At 43.8% G+C, this 15,822-nt stretch overlaps 1 protein-coding gene across 1 annotated transcript; it reads right to left on the bottom strand.

Annotated features, from left to right (window-relative positions):
• Positions 1–1,714: 1,714 nt before the first annotated feature.
• Positions 1,715–14,651, bottom strand: LOC135939120 (uncharacterized). The gene is made up of 3 exons (XM_065483320.1): positions 14,515–14,651; positions 7,086–8,741; positions 1,715–3,009 (listed from the first exon to the last, which is right to left on the bottom strand). The coding sequence occupies exons 2-3, from the start codon at positions 8,685–8,687 to the stop codon at positions 2,164–2,166; spliced, it is 2,448 nt and encodes an 815-aa protein (XP_065339392.1). The 5' UTR covers positions 8,688–8,741; positions 14,515–14,651; the 3' UTR covers positions 1,715–2,163.
• Between the last annotated feature and the right edge of the window lie 1,171 nt (positions 14,652–15,822).

The raw sequence follows: 15,822 nt of genomic DNA, 5'->3' as shown, positions 1-15,822 counted from the left end.
GTGTATGTGTGTGTGTGTGTGGTGTGTGGAGTGTGGAGTGAGAGAGAGGGTGGGTGGGATTCACATCTCATTTGGGCAAGTTTTATGTTCGCAGGAGAGAGAACGCAAATCATCAAGTGTGTGTATGTGTTTAAGTGTGTGTGTTTTCATCCGTTACTGTCGATTAAGGCACGTGACTTCTTGTACTCTATTTATTTCGCGTTTAATATATTTATATTTTATAAATAGTAGCGAGGTTTCCGTCGTTTTTCGATACAAACTAAAACGCGAGACACCGCGGAAAATAAAAAGAGAGACTGTGTGTGTGTGTATTCTGTGAGATCGTATAAGGTAACGAGACAAGAGAATAGGTATACCGAGAGAAACAAGTGCCAAGACACTTAGCTATGACTGCATGCACATCAATTCCACATGGAAATAATTAAGTCTAGCGCACTCACTCGGCACATCGCATGCACACCAGCGGCAGGGTGACCTGCCCGTCCCTGAATCTGAGCCCTTAATCGTTACGACCAGAATAATAATTATATATAATACCTCGAATTCAAATATATATTTATATGTATGCTCAATAATCATCGTCGTGTCTCATGTGGATTTTTCACTAAGTATAAGACTCGTCTCGTCCGCAACGTACGCGCGCTTCGGGGTGTAAATTTACTTTTGATTGACATCGTGATGCGATATTTATTACGATTAGCCTACGCGACGACACATCATATGCGAATCAAATTTGGAAACAAGGAGACGAATTCCGAATAAAATATATATATATACACACGCGTCCAGGCGACCCCCCGCGCGCGTCAGCACTGCTAATCGCAAATAGAGAACACCGTGGTAATAATACACATTATTTGTCCCACTCTACGTCAGTTTCACGAATACCTGAGGAACTTATGGGTCAGTTGCGGAAGATTGTGTCGTGGCTGCGAGGCCAGACTCTGCCTACTCGGGGCCGGGACTAGTACAATTAATAACGGCATTTAAATCGGCGCCGCGCGAGCCGACGCGGGCCCTCTACAGTCGAAGAAGTTTTCGCGGCGACTGCACGGAGCCCGCGTGCACCCGACGCGGCCCGTCGGGAATCAAGACTATTAACGGTATATAGGCTGCTTCACCCCGCCGTCTCAGGGGGTGAAGCCAGGTGGCTATTGATCTCGGATGTATTGTATAACAATGCATGCATAGCGCGCGCTGTAAAATGGTCTCGTCTCGAGTTAGTTCAGCGTTAGTCGTCGTGGTGTGTGAATTACAGAGAGTATAGTGAGTGTGTGTGTGTGTGTGTGTGAGAGTAGACGCGTCCAAAAATAGCAGGACAGTGCTGAGCGCGCGAGGGCTGCGGCGCCCGCGGATAAAAAGCAACCGAGAGGACACCTTAAACGTTAATTAGTGGTTCGTGAAGGTTGGTAGTGAGGCCGTGGCTAGGAACTTTTCGTGAATGGAGTCGACCAAGGCCCCGTGTCGTATTAGTAGTAAAACACAGCGTTACATTATAAGTCTGGGTGTTTGCGCGGTCTCACACCACCTGTCACGAATATAGGCAGCGAAGCATCTTTCTTTTTCTCACATCGTCATTGTGAATTTCTTACCAGTGTAAGTGTAGTGTAATGTGTTTTTTTTTATTTGTACGCCAGGGTTTGTCAAAAATGCACTCTGGGATTTTTTCTTATCACCCAAAATAAAAGTATTTGGTGAATATACTTGTAAAAATGTCGAGCAACCCTGTTCAATGTCTATCTAAAATTTGGCCAAAAGCAAAAAAAACATTGAACCTCATTTTTTGGCTGATAACAGGCTAAAAAAGAAGCTGAATCATTAAACTCGAATTTTTCCAAGGAGCCAGTGAACGTGATTTTTTAAGAATTTAATCAGGGCCTGTCTAGCTCAACAACTGATTGTAGAAAACAAATCCAGATTTCTTCCCGTTGGAGTGATTGTGCAAACCCTGGTGTACGTGTGTGTCGTGTGTATGTGTGAAAGTGTTTGTGAACTTCTTCTTCTTCTTCTTAAACGCGAGAACATCTGAATAGGCAAAAGCGCGAGGAACCTTTGCGTGCCAGCGGCTGCTGCGGCGGCGGGCCGACGGAGGAACACGTGTCGGGGGCGCGGCTGGGGCGGGAATCACAGGCGTCCGCCGAGCGACCGCCGTCCGCGGGCCAACTATGCGGGGGTCAACGTGAAGGACACGGTCAGCTGGCCGCTGACCTTCTCGCGGACCGGCAGGAACACCAGGGAAGGAACAAAAGTACCGTCGGGCGGCTCCTCCAGCAGGAAGGGCTGCATGATGAACTTGTCAGGCGGCGCCTGAGGCACGGCGTACGTGGCCGGCACCTGCGCCTCGCGCGCCGCCTCGCGCAGCGACCGCCACACGTCGCGATCGGACTGCTTCGGCTCGGACGGCGGCGGTGGCGGCGGCGGCGGAGGCGGCGGTGGAGGCGGCTGCCGGGCACGCATCTCCGCCGCCAGGCCGGCGTGCGTGCGCTCGTGCACGAACAGCAGCGACAGCACCGGCGTGGCGAACGAACAGTACGAGCAGTGGTAATTTCGCGGCGCCGCGTCCTCGTTCTCCTGTGGCGGCGCCGGCGGTGGTGGCAGCTGCGCCTGCGCGAGGGGGCGTGGCTCGAGCTCGCGCGCCAGCTCCAGGCCCTGATCGGCGTGGTCGTTGACGAGGTGCGCGCGCAACCACTTTGCGCTGCGGAAGCGTCGACTGCACAGCGGGCACACGATGTTGAAGTGCGTGAAGTAGCGCTGATTCAGGTCGACGCCGCCGTCCATCGGCTTCAGCTGGCCCGCTGCGTCGAGCGGCGGCGTGCCGCCGCTCGACGACGCCACCTGCGGACTGCTCGGCAGCGGGGGCGCGCTCAGGTCCACGATGCCGTGCGTGTTCTGCTTGTGCACGCGCACGAAGTACTTGCTGCACAGCGTCTTGTGGCAGATGTCGCACTGCACGCCGCCGCTCAACGCGTTGTCCTTTATCTCGATCCCGTGCATCTTCTGCATGTGCACCTGCAACACAGCATCCAGACACGCTGTAACAATCTGCCAATGCCAAACTCTTGCGAAACAAAAAACTGCAGAGACTGCACTAATTTTAACATTATGTTGCTTAAACAAATCTTATTTTCAAAATGACAGTGCGAAATGATACAAAACTAATTCATTTGTTACGTTGAAAAGAATCATAAACGATACTTTTTAACCTGTTTAAAATGTTGGCAACTTTTGAAAAGAGCACAGACCAAAGTGAATGTCGTATTTTGGCCAGAATAAATTATACAAGATAAGAAGTAACGCATGCATTTCAAAACCAGGATAATTATAAACCCTGAAGCAAAGCTTAACATGTTGTTGCAGATTGATTCAAATATAAGTGTCTAATTGAATATTCCTGTTAAAAAAATGTTCTCTGACTTTGGAAAATTGAATTGTAAAGTTTTGACCGGAAAATGTTTAACTGGGTCTTGGTATAAGATTTTTATAAATTTATATTTTCGCAAGTTGACTTTAAGACATAGTTTCAAGCAGATTCCGTTAGTTGCTGACGAACTGATGAGCTTTGAAAAATACAAAATAGCTGCAATAATACTGGTTTATTCTCATCTATAGCCATGAAACAAATATAGTACAAGTCTCAAAGTCAGAAATAGCAATTGCAATATTTTCAACCACAGCCTATAATTAGTTCTGGAATAGTATTATACGCCCACTGCATGCTACGGATGTGCAAAATCGATCGATCAATTATTTCTTTCTGTTGCTCGCATCACTCGCATGATATTTGAACCATAAAATGAGCACTAATCTGGACTTTTCACGCATTCTGAAATCGATTAACTAATAAAAATTAACAAATTATCAAAAATATTAAATTTTTCCTAATTTTAACAGAAAATTGGGGATTTTTATCCATTTTGTAGTTTCCGCATTACCTGCGCAACCTTTGCAAGTGTACGTAAAAGTTCAAGGAGGTTTCATATATTTGGCCCTAGTGAAGCCTCTTTTGACCTACGGCCTTCCTGCATGGCAAAAATAAGACGAAGGTTGAATTGCACCTGAAATACACGGACCTCAATTTGCCAGGGTGGTGCGATTGACTTTAAAGCGTGCGAGGCCGCCAGTTATTGCGAGGCGATGTGGCCAACCGCCACCCTTGCCAGCGACAATTGTGTTCGGCCAACGTGCGTTTTCCTTCAGAATGGTTAAGCCGTGGAACTATCTGCACACCCCAGTTGAGGGACTGCACACTGTCGCAGACTTCCCCACCATTTGTAAGGATTATGGCAAGTGTATTGTGATAAGTAAAGTGTGTTTATGTAGCTACCTTGAGGCTCACAATCAGTGCGGCGTGAGATTACTTTTCAGTTTTCATCTGTTTTTGTAGTTTTAAGATTTCATTGTTAAATTTTGACTTTGAAAACATATTCTATAAAATGTTAACTTCTATTTTCAAAACATATTATAATTTGGCTTTCTGGGAATATCTAGCAAGCGTCCTAAGCCACTAACAGATGGTGCCACATTTAAGACACTTTTCCACACAGAATTCAGATTTAACCCTCTGTTAGTTGCCTTGACGAAATTAATTTTTTTGATGTACTCCAAACTAAAAAATCTGCGTCATATTAGAAAATTCAAAACGGCAGGATATAATCTAAATTAAGAGCTGAAGTAGTAAAAATATAAAGTAAGTGGCACCATCTGTTTACGCCTTTGACAATTTAAATAGCAAAAAATTCCTAATTATTTACTAATGTAGGTTTTAGCCAGCCTGATCGGCGCGACATCCATGAGCTCAAAGCCCCTGGAACGCCAAATTAAATTATTTTATTAAAAAATTGGCTATTTTTGCACATCCCTATGCATTGCTAGATTCAAAATTATAAACTTCCAGGGACTGAATCAATAATTTTCTCAGTTTTAAGACTATCAGTGGAGATGGGAAAATGTCTTTGTAAGATCGAGCATTTGTAAGGAATAAAAACTTGAAGCTATCGGAGATGCGTAGAATAAAAAGTTCTAGTCGTTGTATATAATGCTAACACTAGAACTTTCATTGCAAAATCCTACCACAAATATAGTATTTGAAAAGAAAATATGGCCTTCATTATCTTGCCAAGAAAGCGAAAGAAAGAAAGAAGTTATGCAACCTGCGCATCATTTAAGACGCTTGCATTGCCTATACCCTCGAATGGAAACTCTTGATGACTCCTTCACTGCGCAAACAAGACGCGGTAATCGAGCTCAATAAAAACGCGTTCATGCAAAAAATGCGTCTTGCAATCAATTGGAGAGGACGCGCTCAGGATGAAAAAATCCGGTTGTTCTCTCCTCAAAGCATATAACAGAGCAATGAAGAAGAAGAAGAGCTAAAGAAGTAATGCGTGTGCTAAGTATTTTGTTTAGTACATAAAAAAGGGTCAGTGGCAGAGAGCAGCGAGTTTTTATTTATTTGAATAGCAACATAGGATGACTCAAAGCCAATTAACAAGAAACGGGAAACCTTGCAATGCCATGCGAATGTATGGTAAACAGAGCGTCGAGTGTGAGTCAACTTTAAAAGCTGCGCGTTTCGGAGGCAATAAGAGACAAAAGCGTGCACGTATATTCGTGCTGTGCTGCACTAAGTTACATAATACTTATTATTATCGAGTGCGGGAAAATGTGCAGCAGGGTTTTGAGTGAGAGAGTGTGTGTGTGTGTGCATTCGCTGGAGTTTAAACCGCTTTCGCGTAACAAGTAGTGCACACCCCTTCTTTCGGCGTCCCACATTTGAAATCTTGTTTGATGTATTATTTAAAGCCTATTAGTTAGCTGCGGAGTAAAAAGAATGACGACGGACTCCGGCTACAAAGTTTGCATATTGAAATTCAATAGAAAAGTGGAACAAACTTGTGCTTTGAAAATTAGATTGCGCGTTTGCATTGAGCTCTAGCAAATCTAATAAATCGGATATAACATTTCTATCAATCTTTGATTTTATATTGATGTGAGTTTAGAACAATGGTTTTTAATTTACATGAACAATAGGTTTTTCTGCACAGACAAACAATAGGATAGAAAACCATCGGGATTTTTAGAATCACTGTGTCTAGAATGAGTACGATTAAAAGATAAAATTTATAAATAGATTTTATAGATATCTCTAATTCACCAGTTGCATAAACCCTAAGTGTTCGAAGCCGCCAACAGATGGCGCCACCGTAGACTTTCGATTTTAAGGCACTTCCTCTGCGATTTCAGACTCAATCTAGCTACTGTGCATTCTTCAATTATTATGCTTTTTTTGACGTCCTGAAAACCAAAATCGGTTCAGCCAATCGCCGTAGAATCGTGAAAAACTATTTTTTGAAATAAAATCTTTTTCAACGTTTCTACGGCGATTGGCTGAACCGATTTTGGTTTTCAGTACGTCAAAAAAATCAAATTAATTAAAAAAAAGCAAAATAGCTAGATTGAGTCTGAAATCGCAGCGGAAATGCCTTAAAACCGCTTAAAACAAAATTTTTAAGAAAGTCTGTGGTTGCGCCATCTGTTGGCGGCTTTAATAACTAAGGGTTTATGCAACTGGTCAATTGGGAAATTAAAAAAGAAGGCAGTGCTAAAAGTGAATAAATCGCAAAAATAATGTCACACGGCGTTCCATCAACTGTAAAATAAAATTCATGCTACAGGGTTAGCCGCAGAGAATTTATATTCAGTGGTCGCTGGAAATTGCACTCATCTCTAAGCAAAATTAAGGAGAGATACAAATATCTCCATAAAAAAAATATTTCAAAATTAAATCATTACATATGGTTCTTAACTGTTTAATTTAAAAGTTTGAAAATTAAATATTTAAGACAAAAGACAAGTATTGATTTAAACGCTACATAACTAATTATTTATTTTATTTTGTTACTAAAATGTGTAATATTCTTTCTAATTTGATTATAATGTTATTGCAGCTTGCTTAGACATAACATTGATGATATCAGAATGTTTCTAAATTATATGAGTGTTTTTTTAAAGAACCACACGCTTCCGAACAAAATAAAAATATTCATAAAAATATGAATTAAAAGCAGAAGAGGGTGTGTGCCTACCTTCTTGAAGTACTTGTTGCAGAGCTCCTTGTTGCAAATGTCACAGTAGCAGCTGGTGGCGGACGAGGGTGAGGAGGAGAAGGCGGCGGCGAGGCCCGAGCTACCGGCGGCGTCGACGTCCTCGAGCGGCGGCAGCTGCTCGGATGGCTCGTCGAGCGCCTCCTGCTTGATGGTGACCTCGACGAGTGGCTCGGTGATGTCGTGCGTGTCGTGCGTGCTGCCGGCGGCGGCCGGCTCCTTGCGCTCGGCGCCGTCGAGCGGCGCCGACTCGGCCCTTGGCGGTGACGATGCCACCCCCTGGCCGTTCTGCTCGGCCTGCGGCGCGAAGACGGCGTCCGAGGCGACCGCCGCCGCCGCCGCGCCGCCGTTGAGCGCGTTCAGCTGCAGCAGCATGGTCTGCAGCTTCTGCAGGTCCTCGCTGAGGTCGCGGGCCTCCTCGGGCTCGTCCTTGGGCTGCAGGTAGGACGCGAGGAGGCCCTCCTCCTCGTGCGACGACGACAGCTCCGAGCCTGCCGCGTCGACGCCGCCGCCGCTGCAGCTTCCTTTGCCGTTGGTCATCGGCGGCTCGGCGGCCACGGTCAGGTTGAGGGGGCTGGTCTGCAGCAGGGGCCACCCCTTGGGCAGCGGGTCCTCGGGGTCGCGGATGCCGTGCCGCTTCAGCTTGTGGGTCTTGAGGAAGTACTTGTTGCAGTACTCCTTGCTGCAGATCTCGCAGAAGGCGTCGGCGTTGATGACGCCCAGCTGCCGCAGCCGGCCCGGCGACAGCGGCGACGCCTCCGTGGCCGGCGTCTCGGCCGCCTCCGACGGCTGCTGGTGGTGCGGCAGCGGGGCGCTGCCGGGCCGCTCGCCCGGCTCCGAGTGCGACTTGGCCTTGTGCCGCTTCAGGGTGTACTCGGAGCCGAACTTCTTGGGGCACAGGTCGCACGTGAACTTGACCATCGACTCGCCGCTGTGCGGCGAGGAGGCGACGCTGACGCTGAGGCCGACGCCGGGGACGCCGACGCTGACGCCGGGCATCTTGGTGACCACCTCCGGCAGCGGGGTGTTGGCCGCCGGGGGCGTGTCGCCGCCCTTGACGAAGATGCCGTGCCGGTTGGCCTTGTGGGTCTTGAGGAAGTACTTGTTGCAGAACTCCTTGCTGCACAGCTCGCAGTACGCCTCCATGTTGAAGATGCGCGACGGCGTCGAGGTGGACGCCGCCGAGCCCGGCGTCTGGGCCGTCGCCGCCTGCGTGCTGGGCGTCGACGGAGTGGTTGGCAACATGGGCAGCAGGAAGTGCGGCGAGAACTGCAGCAGCGACGGCAGCAGGCCGTAGGGGTAGGGCGTCGGCGGCGCCGTCGACATCTGTTGCGGTTGGTCCAGCGGCGGCATGGGCGGCATCGCCGACTTGGTCGGCGGCGTCGACTCGCGGCACGGCTCGTCGGCCGGCACTAGGTCGAGGGACGGGTCCGACGGGCTGGGGATGCGGATCGGCCGCGACTGCTTGCGCCGCTTCTTGCCGACGCCGTCGCCATCGGGCGAGCCCGCTAGGAGCAGCCTTTTGGCCGCCTGGCCGTGCGGGCTCTCGGCCAGGCCAGCGAACTCCTCAAAAGTTGATTCCATTGGCCGCCGGCGAATTTACGCGAGCCTTCCGCGCCGCACATTCAGTTCGTCCTCCTACAACAGGACACACAAGCAGCTCGATTAAATTCAAAAATGTGATTTAAAATAAAAAAAATGTAAAAAACAAAATATTTTTGTTAGAGAACCCAGAATAATTGTTTATCGTTATGAAAAATATGTGTCGCAATATAAATCACGTATTTTGATAGTTTTGATCGTTGTTGTTGTTGTTGTTGAGTGTGATATTTTTTTAATTCAATTATGCAATTTCAAGTAGAGCTCATTAATTTCAAAATTGCTCTCATTTAATGAATTAAAGACATTCCAAAATTTAGCTTTTAAAATAATTAATCGAATTGACCGTAATTTCAAGCGATTCCTATTTTTATTTTAAGTAATTTTTATTTCTAATATTTCAAAGCTCTTATAGCCTAACCTTATACACAGAGAAAATGAGAAATAGCGGCGACCTTATCATTCACCGTTTAAAATAAATCATAGTCACGAGCTGCGAGGAGAATAAATGTGATTGATACGCATAATCTGAGGGTACGATTGTCGTCAGTGTTTTCGGCTGAGCGAGCAGGCCCGGCCCACATAATTCTCTCTTCCAAGACCGAATTCAATAAACATGTGCAGTGAAATCTGTTTCGAAAATCGCTCTCTTTTCTAAAGATAGCACAATCAAACAAAACGGTGGCTCTCGCCCCATTTGTGTATGTATGTATGTGTTTGTGTATTTTATTTTCTTTTACCTCCGCTGACGTTGGTGATCAATATAGCTTATTGTAATAAAAATGAATTGATTTAGATACGCTTTTTGTTGAGCACAAGCTGCCTCGTGCATACTGAACAGCTCGTTTACATAAAATGTGTTGACTGTAATATCATGTCCAGCTTAACTCTTTATGATCTTGCAATTTAACAATTTGGTTTATCAAACTAAAAAACAAAAAATAAACAGTTTAACGAGCGCAGATTACCACGAACGTATTGAGCGAAAGGAAATTGGCAGGTATAGCGGGAAATCTGAACGGCCCTACGGTTTCTCCGCAATTAATCGAATTATTATTATAAAAATAGTCGCTTTTTGTGGGTTAATGATTTTATTATCGTGCAGCGGCGCAGAGGCCATTAAAATTATTTCCCCCCGCGTCGATTTTATTTAGATAACAGTTTCGTATTTCTGAAGATGAATCGCTCGATGGCACCGCTCTTTCATGGAATATATTTTTTATACAGCTGATTCGATTTTTCCCGGAAAAAAATTTACCATGCAAATGATATTACAAACGGAGAGCCTGTTCGATGTGAGGAAAGAAGTCGAATATTGTTAATAAATTAACATGTCGATGTCGTGTAAAATCAGAGAGTCTCAGCAGGTAACATCATCGGTAATGAAATGTGGCCAGAAAACATAAATAAATTACGCTCAAATACAACTTGTAAAATGCATAATTCATTTCGAGCGAAGCAGCTGCGGCAGTAGTTTCGCCAAAATAATATGTGGCTCGCCGTGCCAATAGAGATTAGATTTGAAAAATATTATTTTCCGATAAGAAAAATGTAAAACACAGGCGCGGGCTCTCAACTTTCCAACCTTTGCCGTACGATCGATGCGGCAGAAATAAAAAATATCGACCCGAAATTCCGGATTCAAACGAACGAGGCATTTAATCCACGTATACTGCTGCTGCCCGGCATAATACGGCAATAGCGTGCGGTGATTATTTATTTAAAAATTCATTCATCTCGAATTTTTTCCTCCGCGCCACATAAAAACGTGCGTGCGCGTGTTATTCCGTTTAAAACGGCGCGCACGACACCATAGAATTTCCCTACGAATAAAACCGTTCTATAAAAGAGAGAGAGAGAGAGTGTATAAATTCAACTAGCTGTCTGTATTTCTGTGTCCAGCTTATTTTTCTTTCCAGGCAGCCGGCAGTCATTAGGCCTCCCCTAAGTATTCCCTCGCTGCTCGATTGATCAGGGGAGGGACGGATGATATTTTAAGTTTAAAATCGGTCTTTTCGCTGTAAAAAGCCGAGTGTGCGCGCCGCAGATGTTTCAATTGCACCTCCCGAGTGTACACAATGCGCGCGCTCCAGACAGCTGTGTCAATTTGTACCAAATTTATCGCTCTTTTTTTTGTTGCTCCGGCCGCCACGCGCGGCACGATGATTTCACACAATTTTACGGAAATACGTAGGGCCAAAGCCGCGGGTAAAGGGGTGCATTTTTCACCCCATCTTTGATTTTGTCACAATACGACGCGTATTCACAGAAATATATAGAAAATCGACTGAATGAGGGAAAGGGTTTTGATTGCAAGCTGCAGGCGCCTGAGGTCGCTCATAAAGGGGACCCGTGTCACACGCGTTCAGGGGCTGCGGGGAAGTAGAGCAAAATAATCCTGTTTACTGGATTTTCACATTTTCTACCGTTGATGCAAACGAATAAAATGTAGGAAGCCTTGCTTTTTATGAGGAAGTAAACGAGATGAAATGCCTGAAGAAATTAAAAATATAATCAAAGATGAAACTTTAAGGTTTTTAGAAACATTCTGGATTTTTTTCAACGTAACAAATGATCAGGAGTGATTAAGAGAATTAAAGAAGCTTGGTAATTTGAGTAATACTTGACACCATTTGATGTTATAAAAAATTTGCCATAGAAAAATGAGACATAGAATAGGGCGTTGATTTATTGTATTTATTTTACTAATATATTATTCAACGCATGGCTCAAATTATAAATAAATATATGTTAAAAAATTTTAATTAAAAAACAAAAAATGAAATGCGAGTTAATGTTATTAGCGATAAATTTAAATCAAGAAAAAAATTGTTTGCAGTATTTTTATTATTTAATCTTTTGTGAGCTGGTTGCACAAATTATAAAATTAAGAGAAAATAATTTTAAAGACGATTTGTTATTTTTTTTAAGCTAAATTTATATATGGATAAAAATTATAATCTAGAAAAAGAACCATACAATTTTATGAGCAAATCTCAGTACGACGGAGGGTTTAAAAAAAGGTCTGATGTGGATTTAATCTCCTCCACAAAAGGCTTACAACATTATTTTCTCCTTTTCCTGTATACAGCTTTATCCAACAAGGAAAACACACGGAAAATGTCAAACGACGCGGACGAAATTGAGGAAAATTCCTGAGGTAATTAGCAAGGAGCGAGGTTACAGCCGCGAGAAATCAGATATATATATATTTTCGCGCGAGAGCTTTAGGCTGCCGTTGACGCGGCACGAAAATGAAACCTACCTTTGTTTATAGAAGCCGTACGAGTGTCAACGCAAAATAATGCGAATTAAAATTTATCAAAGGCGATTACGCAGCCAGAGCCGCAAATACAAATAAAATGAATTCACGTGTTTTGAGCCGCTGGTGACGGCTGAAAGCTGCTGAAAGCCAGAAATAATATGCAAACAACATTCACGCACGCATTACCCGGAGTAGATAATACAATTAAAAAGCTCGCGGCTCGTCGCTATCGCAAAATCGCGATCAGCAAGTCAAATAATTATCATGACGGTTAATTACTAGATTTTATTGTGTGTGGAAAATTTCATTTCGCTCTCGCACAACACAGATTAAATATTTTGTAATTAGATACACGATAAATTATTCACGGCAATGATACTTTTAAAAGTCTAAGAATTGCTTTGAGTAAAATTTTAATGTCAAAGATGTTTTGACCTCAGATTATTTTGAAAGAAAATTATAAAGGGTCTAGATGGAATCTGCTACAACTGTGGGATTAATTCTAAATCATGCTGAATTGAAATTAAATTTTAAGAGGAACAATAGCCAGATTTTTGGATCAGATTAAATTTTAAAGACAGACCGGCTTCCCTATTTCCTAGGCATTTTGACTACAGGGAGTAACGCATTTCCTATTTATCCACATCAGGTTATACAAATTCTTCAATATTCTAATTAGAAATAAATTTCACTTCAAGCGTTTGCCTGTAGTGAGAATTGACAAAGACAAAATGAGCGGAAAATGAATCAGATTTTTTAAAAGACTCACGAAATATATTAAGTAATATTTTTATGGTTTGATTCTTTCTTTTAAATCTAATTTAAAATTATGTTTTCATTTCAAAATTACAAATTTTCAAACACTACGAATAATTAACTTAAATTCAAATTTCTTGCGTGTATTTCATCTACGGCAGATTTTTTCTTTAATATTACAAAATAATTGTTGTTGTATTTTTATTTATTTAGTTGCGAAATCAAATACTTTCAAAATCTCCAAAAATGTAAAATTAAAAAAAATGTATGGAAATATTTACTACTGAAGTATTTTTTAATAAAAATTTCCGGAAGAAACGTGTTTTGAAAAATTGTTTAATTTGTTCCCAAAAAATTATTTGAATTGTGAACCAAAACAACGTCAAGTAATTCTATTAAAAATGAGCATATTTAAATTTAAAAGAAAATAAGAGAGAGGGGGGCAAATGAAGCAATAAAATATATCAGTTTGAAATAATTGAATTTAAAGTGCGGTGCAATTTGATGTCCCCTTTTCACTCAAAATTTAGAATCTATTTAAATCGGTGGCGCTTTTACGTGGCTCCTCGCAATAGCCATCATTATTTAATGCCGACGAGTTAAATTGTTTCTATCTCATAAGCGAGAGGTGAATTAAAACGCGGACGAGTCTGCTGATAACTCTCATGCGGTGCTCGTTGACTCGCTCGCTCGCTCGCTCGGTACGGGGCTCATACTCAATTAGCATAATAATCCAATTGAGCGTCATGCACTCGATTTGAACCTGTTGTGCGTTTATCAGCATAAAATATACGATAGGATCTCGCGCCATAAAAGAGTGTGTTGATGTCACAATTAAAAAGTGGCATGCGAGCTGCTTGCCTTTCAGCATGTTTTATAAAATGTGTTAGCCCTCAAATATGTTACTTTTTATTACCGTGTGAGCGCGCCGGCCGGCCGGTTTGCATGAAAACTCAACAGATTCGGTATAAGTACTCGAAAATTGAACGCGATTGCCTCAACAGACGTACTACACACCGTATAAATCACGTCATTAAAATCGCTTCACGTGTTTAAATGTTTCACGATCATTCCTGCCATGTTTCAAGCCGAATTGTTGCTCAATGGAGATAGGATATATGAGGGAAAAGTATTTCACTAAATAATGAATAATCATTTCAGTACTTGTCAATGATAAAATTATGCGATAAGGTTTGGAAAATTATTGGCGATTGTCAATAAGCAAGTGATAAGGGAATACGATAATGATTTCAAATGAAATTTATGTGAAGTAAAAAATGGTTAAATAATATTACAATTTTTTGGATAGTTAAATTTGAAAAAATGGAAGAAAACTGGATAATTTTAATATGCTAGACTTTGGAAAATAATTATAAACATCCAAAAATATAAATACAGACCCGGTCTCAATTCCATAAATTCTCTCGCAGGTAAAATTAGAGATTAATTTTAATTTTAGTACTCGAAAGAGTAAATTCCAATTGCTGGAATTGATTTTTCATCGCGAGTGACAACAATAAGGAATAATTCTGCGATATCACACAGAAGACGGAAAAGGCAGTTGAGCAGAGGAAAAAAGATCATAAATGCACTCACGGCTGATGCTTTTTAATCGGCTTAATCACCCCATTCGCACTCGGTTTGACTCGGCGCGCATAAGCGATTAATTACACGTTCCAAATGTCAGATGCGGATCGAAATGCCACATCAGAGTGTGGCCAAAACAAAGGGCCGACCGCGCCCCTGCAGGCACGGGTGCGCCTCCCGCCTGGCAAAATCACTCGGCCCTACCTTGTGGACAGTGGTCATGAGGGTGGACAGCGTGGACAGTGCGTGGACACACTCCTCTTGTCTTCCGCACTCGGCCGCCAAAAATATATGCGTGTGAATCGGAGTCAGTCTCGGGCCGAGGGTCGGCACGGCTCTGAGGGTGGCCTACCCTCCTCTTCTCTGCCGGCGGCGGGCGCCTGTGCACTCCCCGCCAGCGCCACACCCCTCCCCGCCGCCCCGCCGCCGCCCCTCCACCACCGCTCGCCGGCTTAATGCAATTAATTAGCAGCCTCAGCGCGACATTATACAATCGCGATCGCCGCCCTCGGTGCCGATTGCCGCCCCCGGCGTCCCGCGGGGCCCTCGGGGCCCGCCGGGGGGCGCCCGGCCGGCGGGTCGCGGGGCGTCCTCTGCCGCCGCCGCCGATGCCAATACTCGCCAATCGATCAGCAGCCCTCATATTTATGTCAGCACTCTCTGACAGCACTCACTCTCCATACGCAATCTCATTTTAAATTCTTCGATTTCAAGAGTTTGCTGGAAGGGCGGCCGCCGGGCCGAGAGCCCCAGCGCGCGGTGTGGGTGGGCGGGGAGAGAAATTTTTCTTCTGTTCGCCGCACACACACACACATCTATACACACACACACACACACACACACACCGCCGAGGCAAGCAAGGGTTTTTTTGCCAGCCTGGCCTGCCTGCCCGCCCGCCTCTCTGCCCAGAAGATGCTGCTTGCTGCTGCTGCTGCTGCTGTGCACTTTTTAAACTGGGGAGAGCTCTCTTTTTCCATCTCTTTCCGATATTATTGAGGCCTCAAACAGGGCCCCACATTCTTTCCTCTGCAAATTTTTATTTGATCAGCAAAAGTATGGAGATCTATATCAGCAGTGTGCCGCTTCAGTTCGGCGCAATGATCATTTCCCCAGCTACGACGGAGAATGTCGTTATTGAGTTTTCAATGTAATTACTGAAAACGCGGAAACCAATTCCAATCGTACGGTATGCGTGCTCTGCTCCCCAAAGGTCACTTTCAATTGGCAAAAACCACTCCTATTTCAGAGAGTGAAATATTGTCAACATCGTCAGCTCTATTTTAAGAAGTGCTACGACGCATGTTATTTCTAACAAGTGAAATGTCGAATTAGGAATTGTGAAGCAATTGTGAATATATGGATTAACTTCTTAAATTCTCATTATGTCATTTGATACTAATTCCTGAGGGTGGTCTTAAAGGCTACAAAATGATTTAAAAAAATTCATCCGTCCCTAAATTTTGTAACGCGCTTTAGATCCATCCTTTTCCTACAATATTTTCTAACGGCTAG

Source organism: Cloeon dipterum, chromosome 3 (assembly GCF_949628265.1).
Source record: "Cloeon dipterum chromosome 3, ieCloDipt1.1, whole genome shotgun sequence".
Taxonomy (NCBI): Eukaryota; Metazoa; Arthropoda; class Insecta; order Ephemeroptera; family Baetidae; genus Cloeon; species Cloeon dipterum.
Note: the sequence above shows the minus strand (reverse complement) of the source record. Positions and strands in the feature narration are given on the sequence as shown.

Bases quoted from the DNA above. Each gene is read 5' to 3' on its own strand.
- LOC135939120 (XM_065483320.1), bottom strand. From the start codon at position 8,687: ATGGAATCAACTTTTGAGGAGTTCGCTGGCCTGGCCGAGAGCCCGCAC. The intron at 3,010-7,085 runs GTAGGCACACAC...GCTGTGTTGCAG, and splicing joins GCAACAAGTACTTCAAGAAG to GTGCACATGCAGAAGATGCA.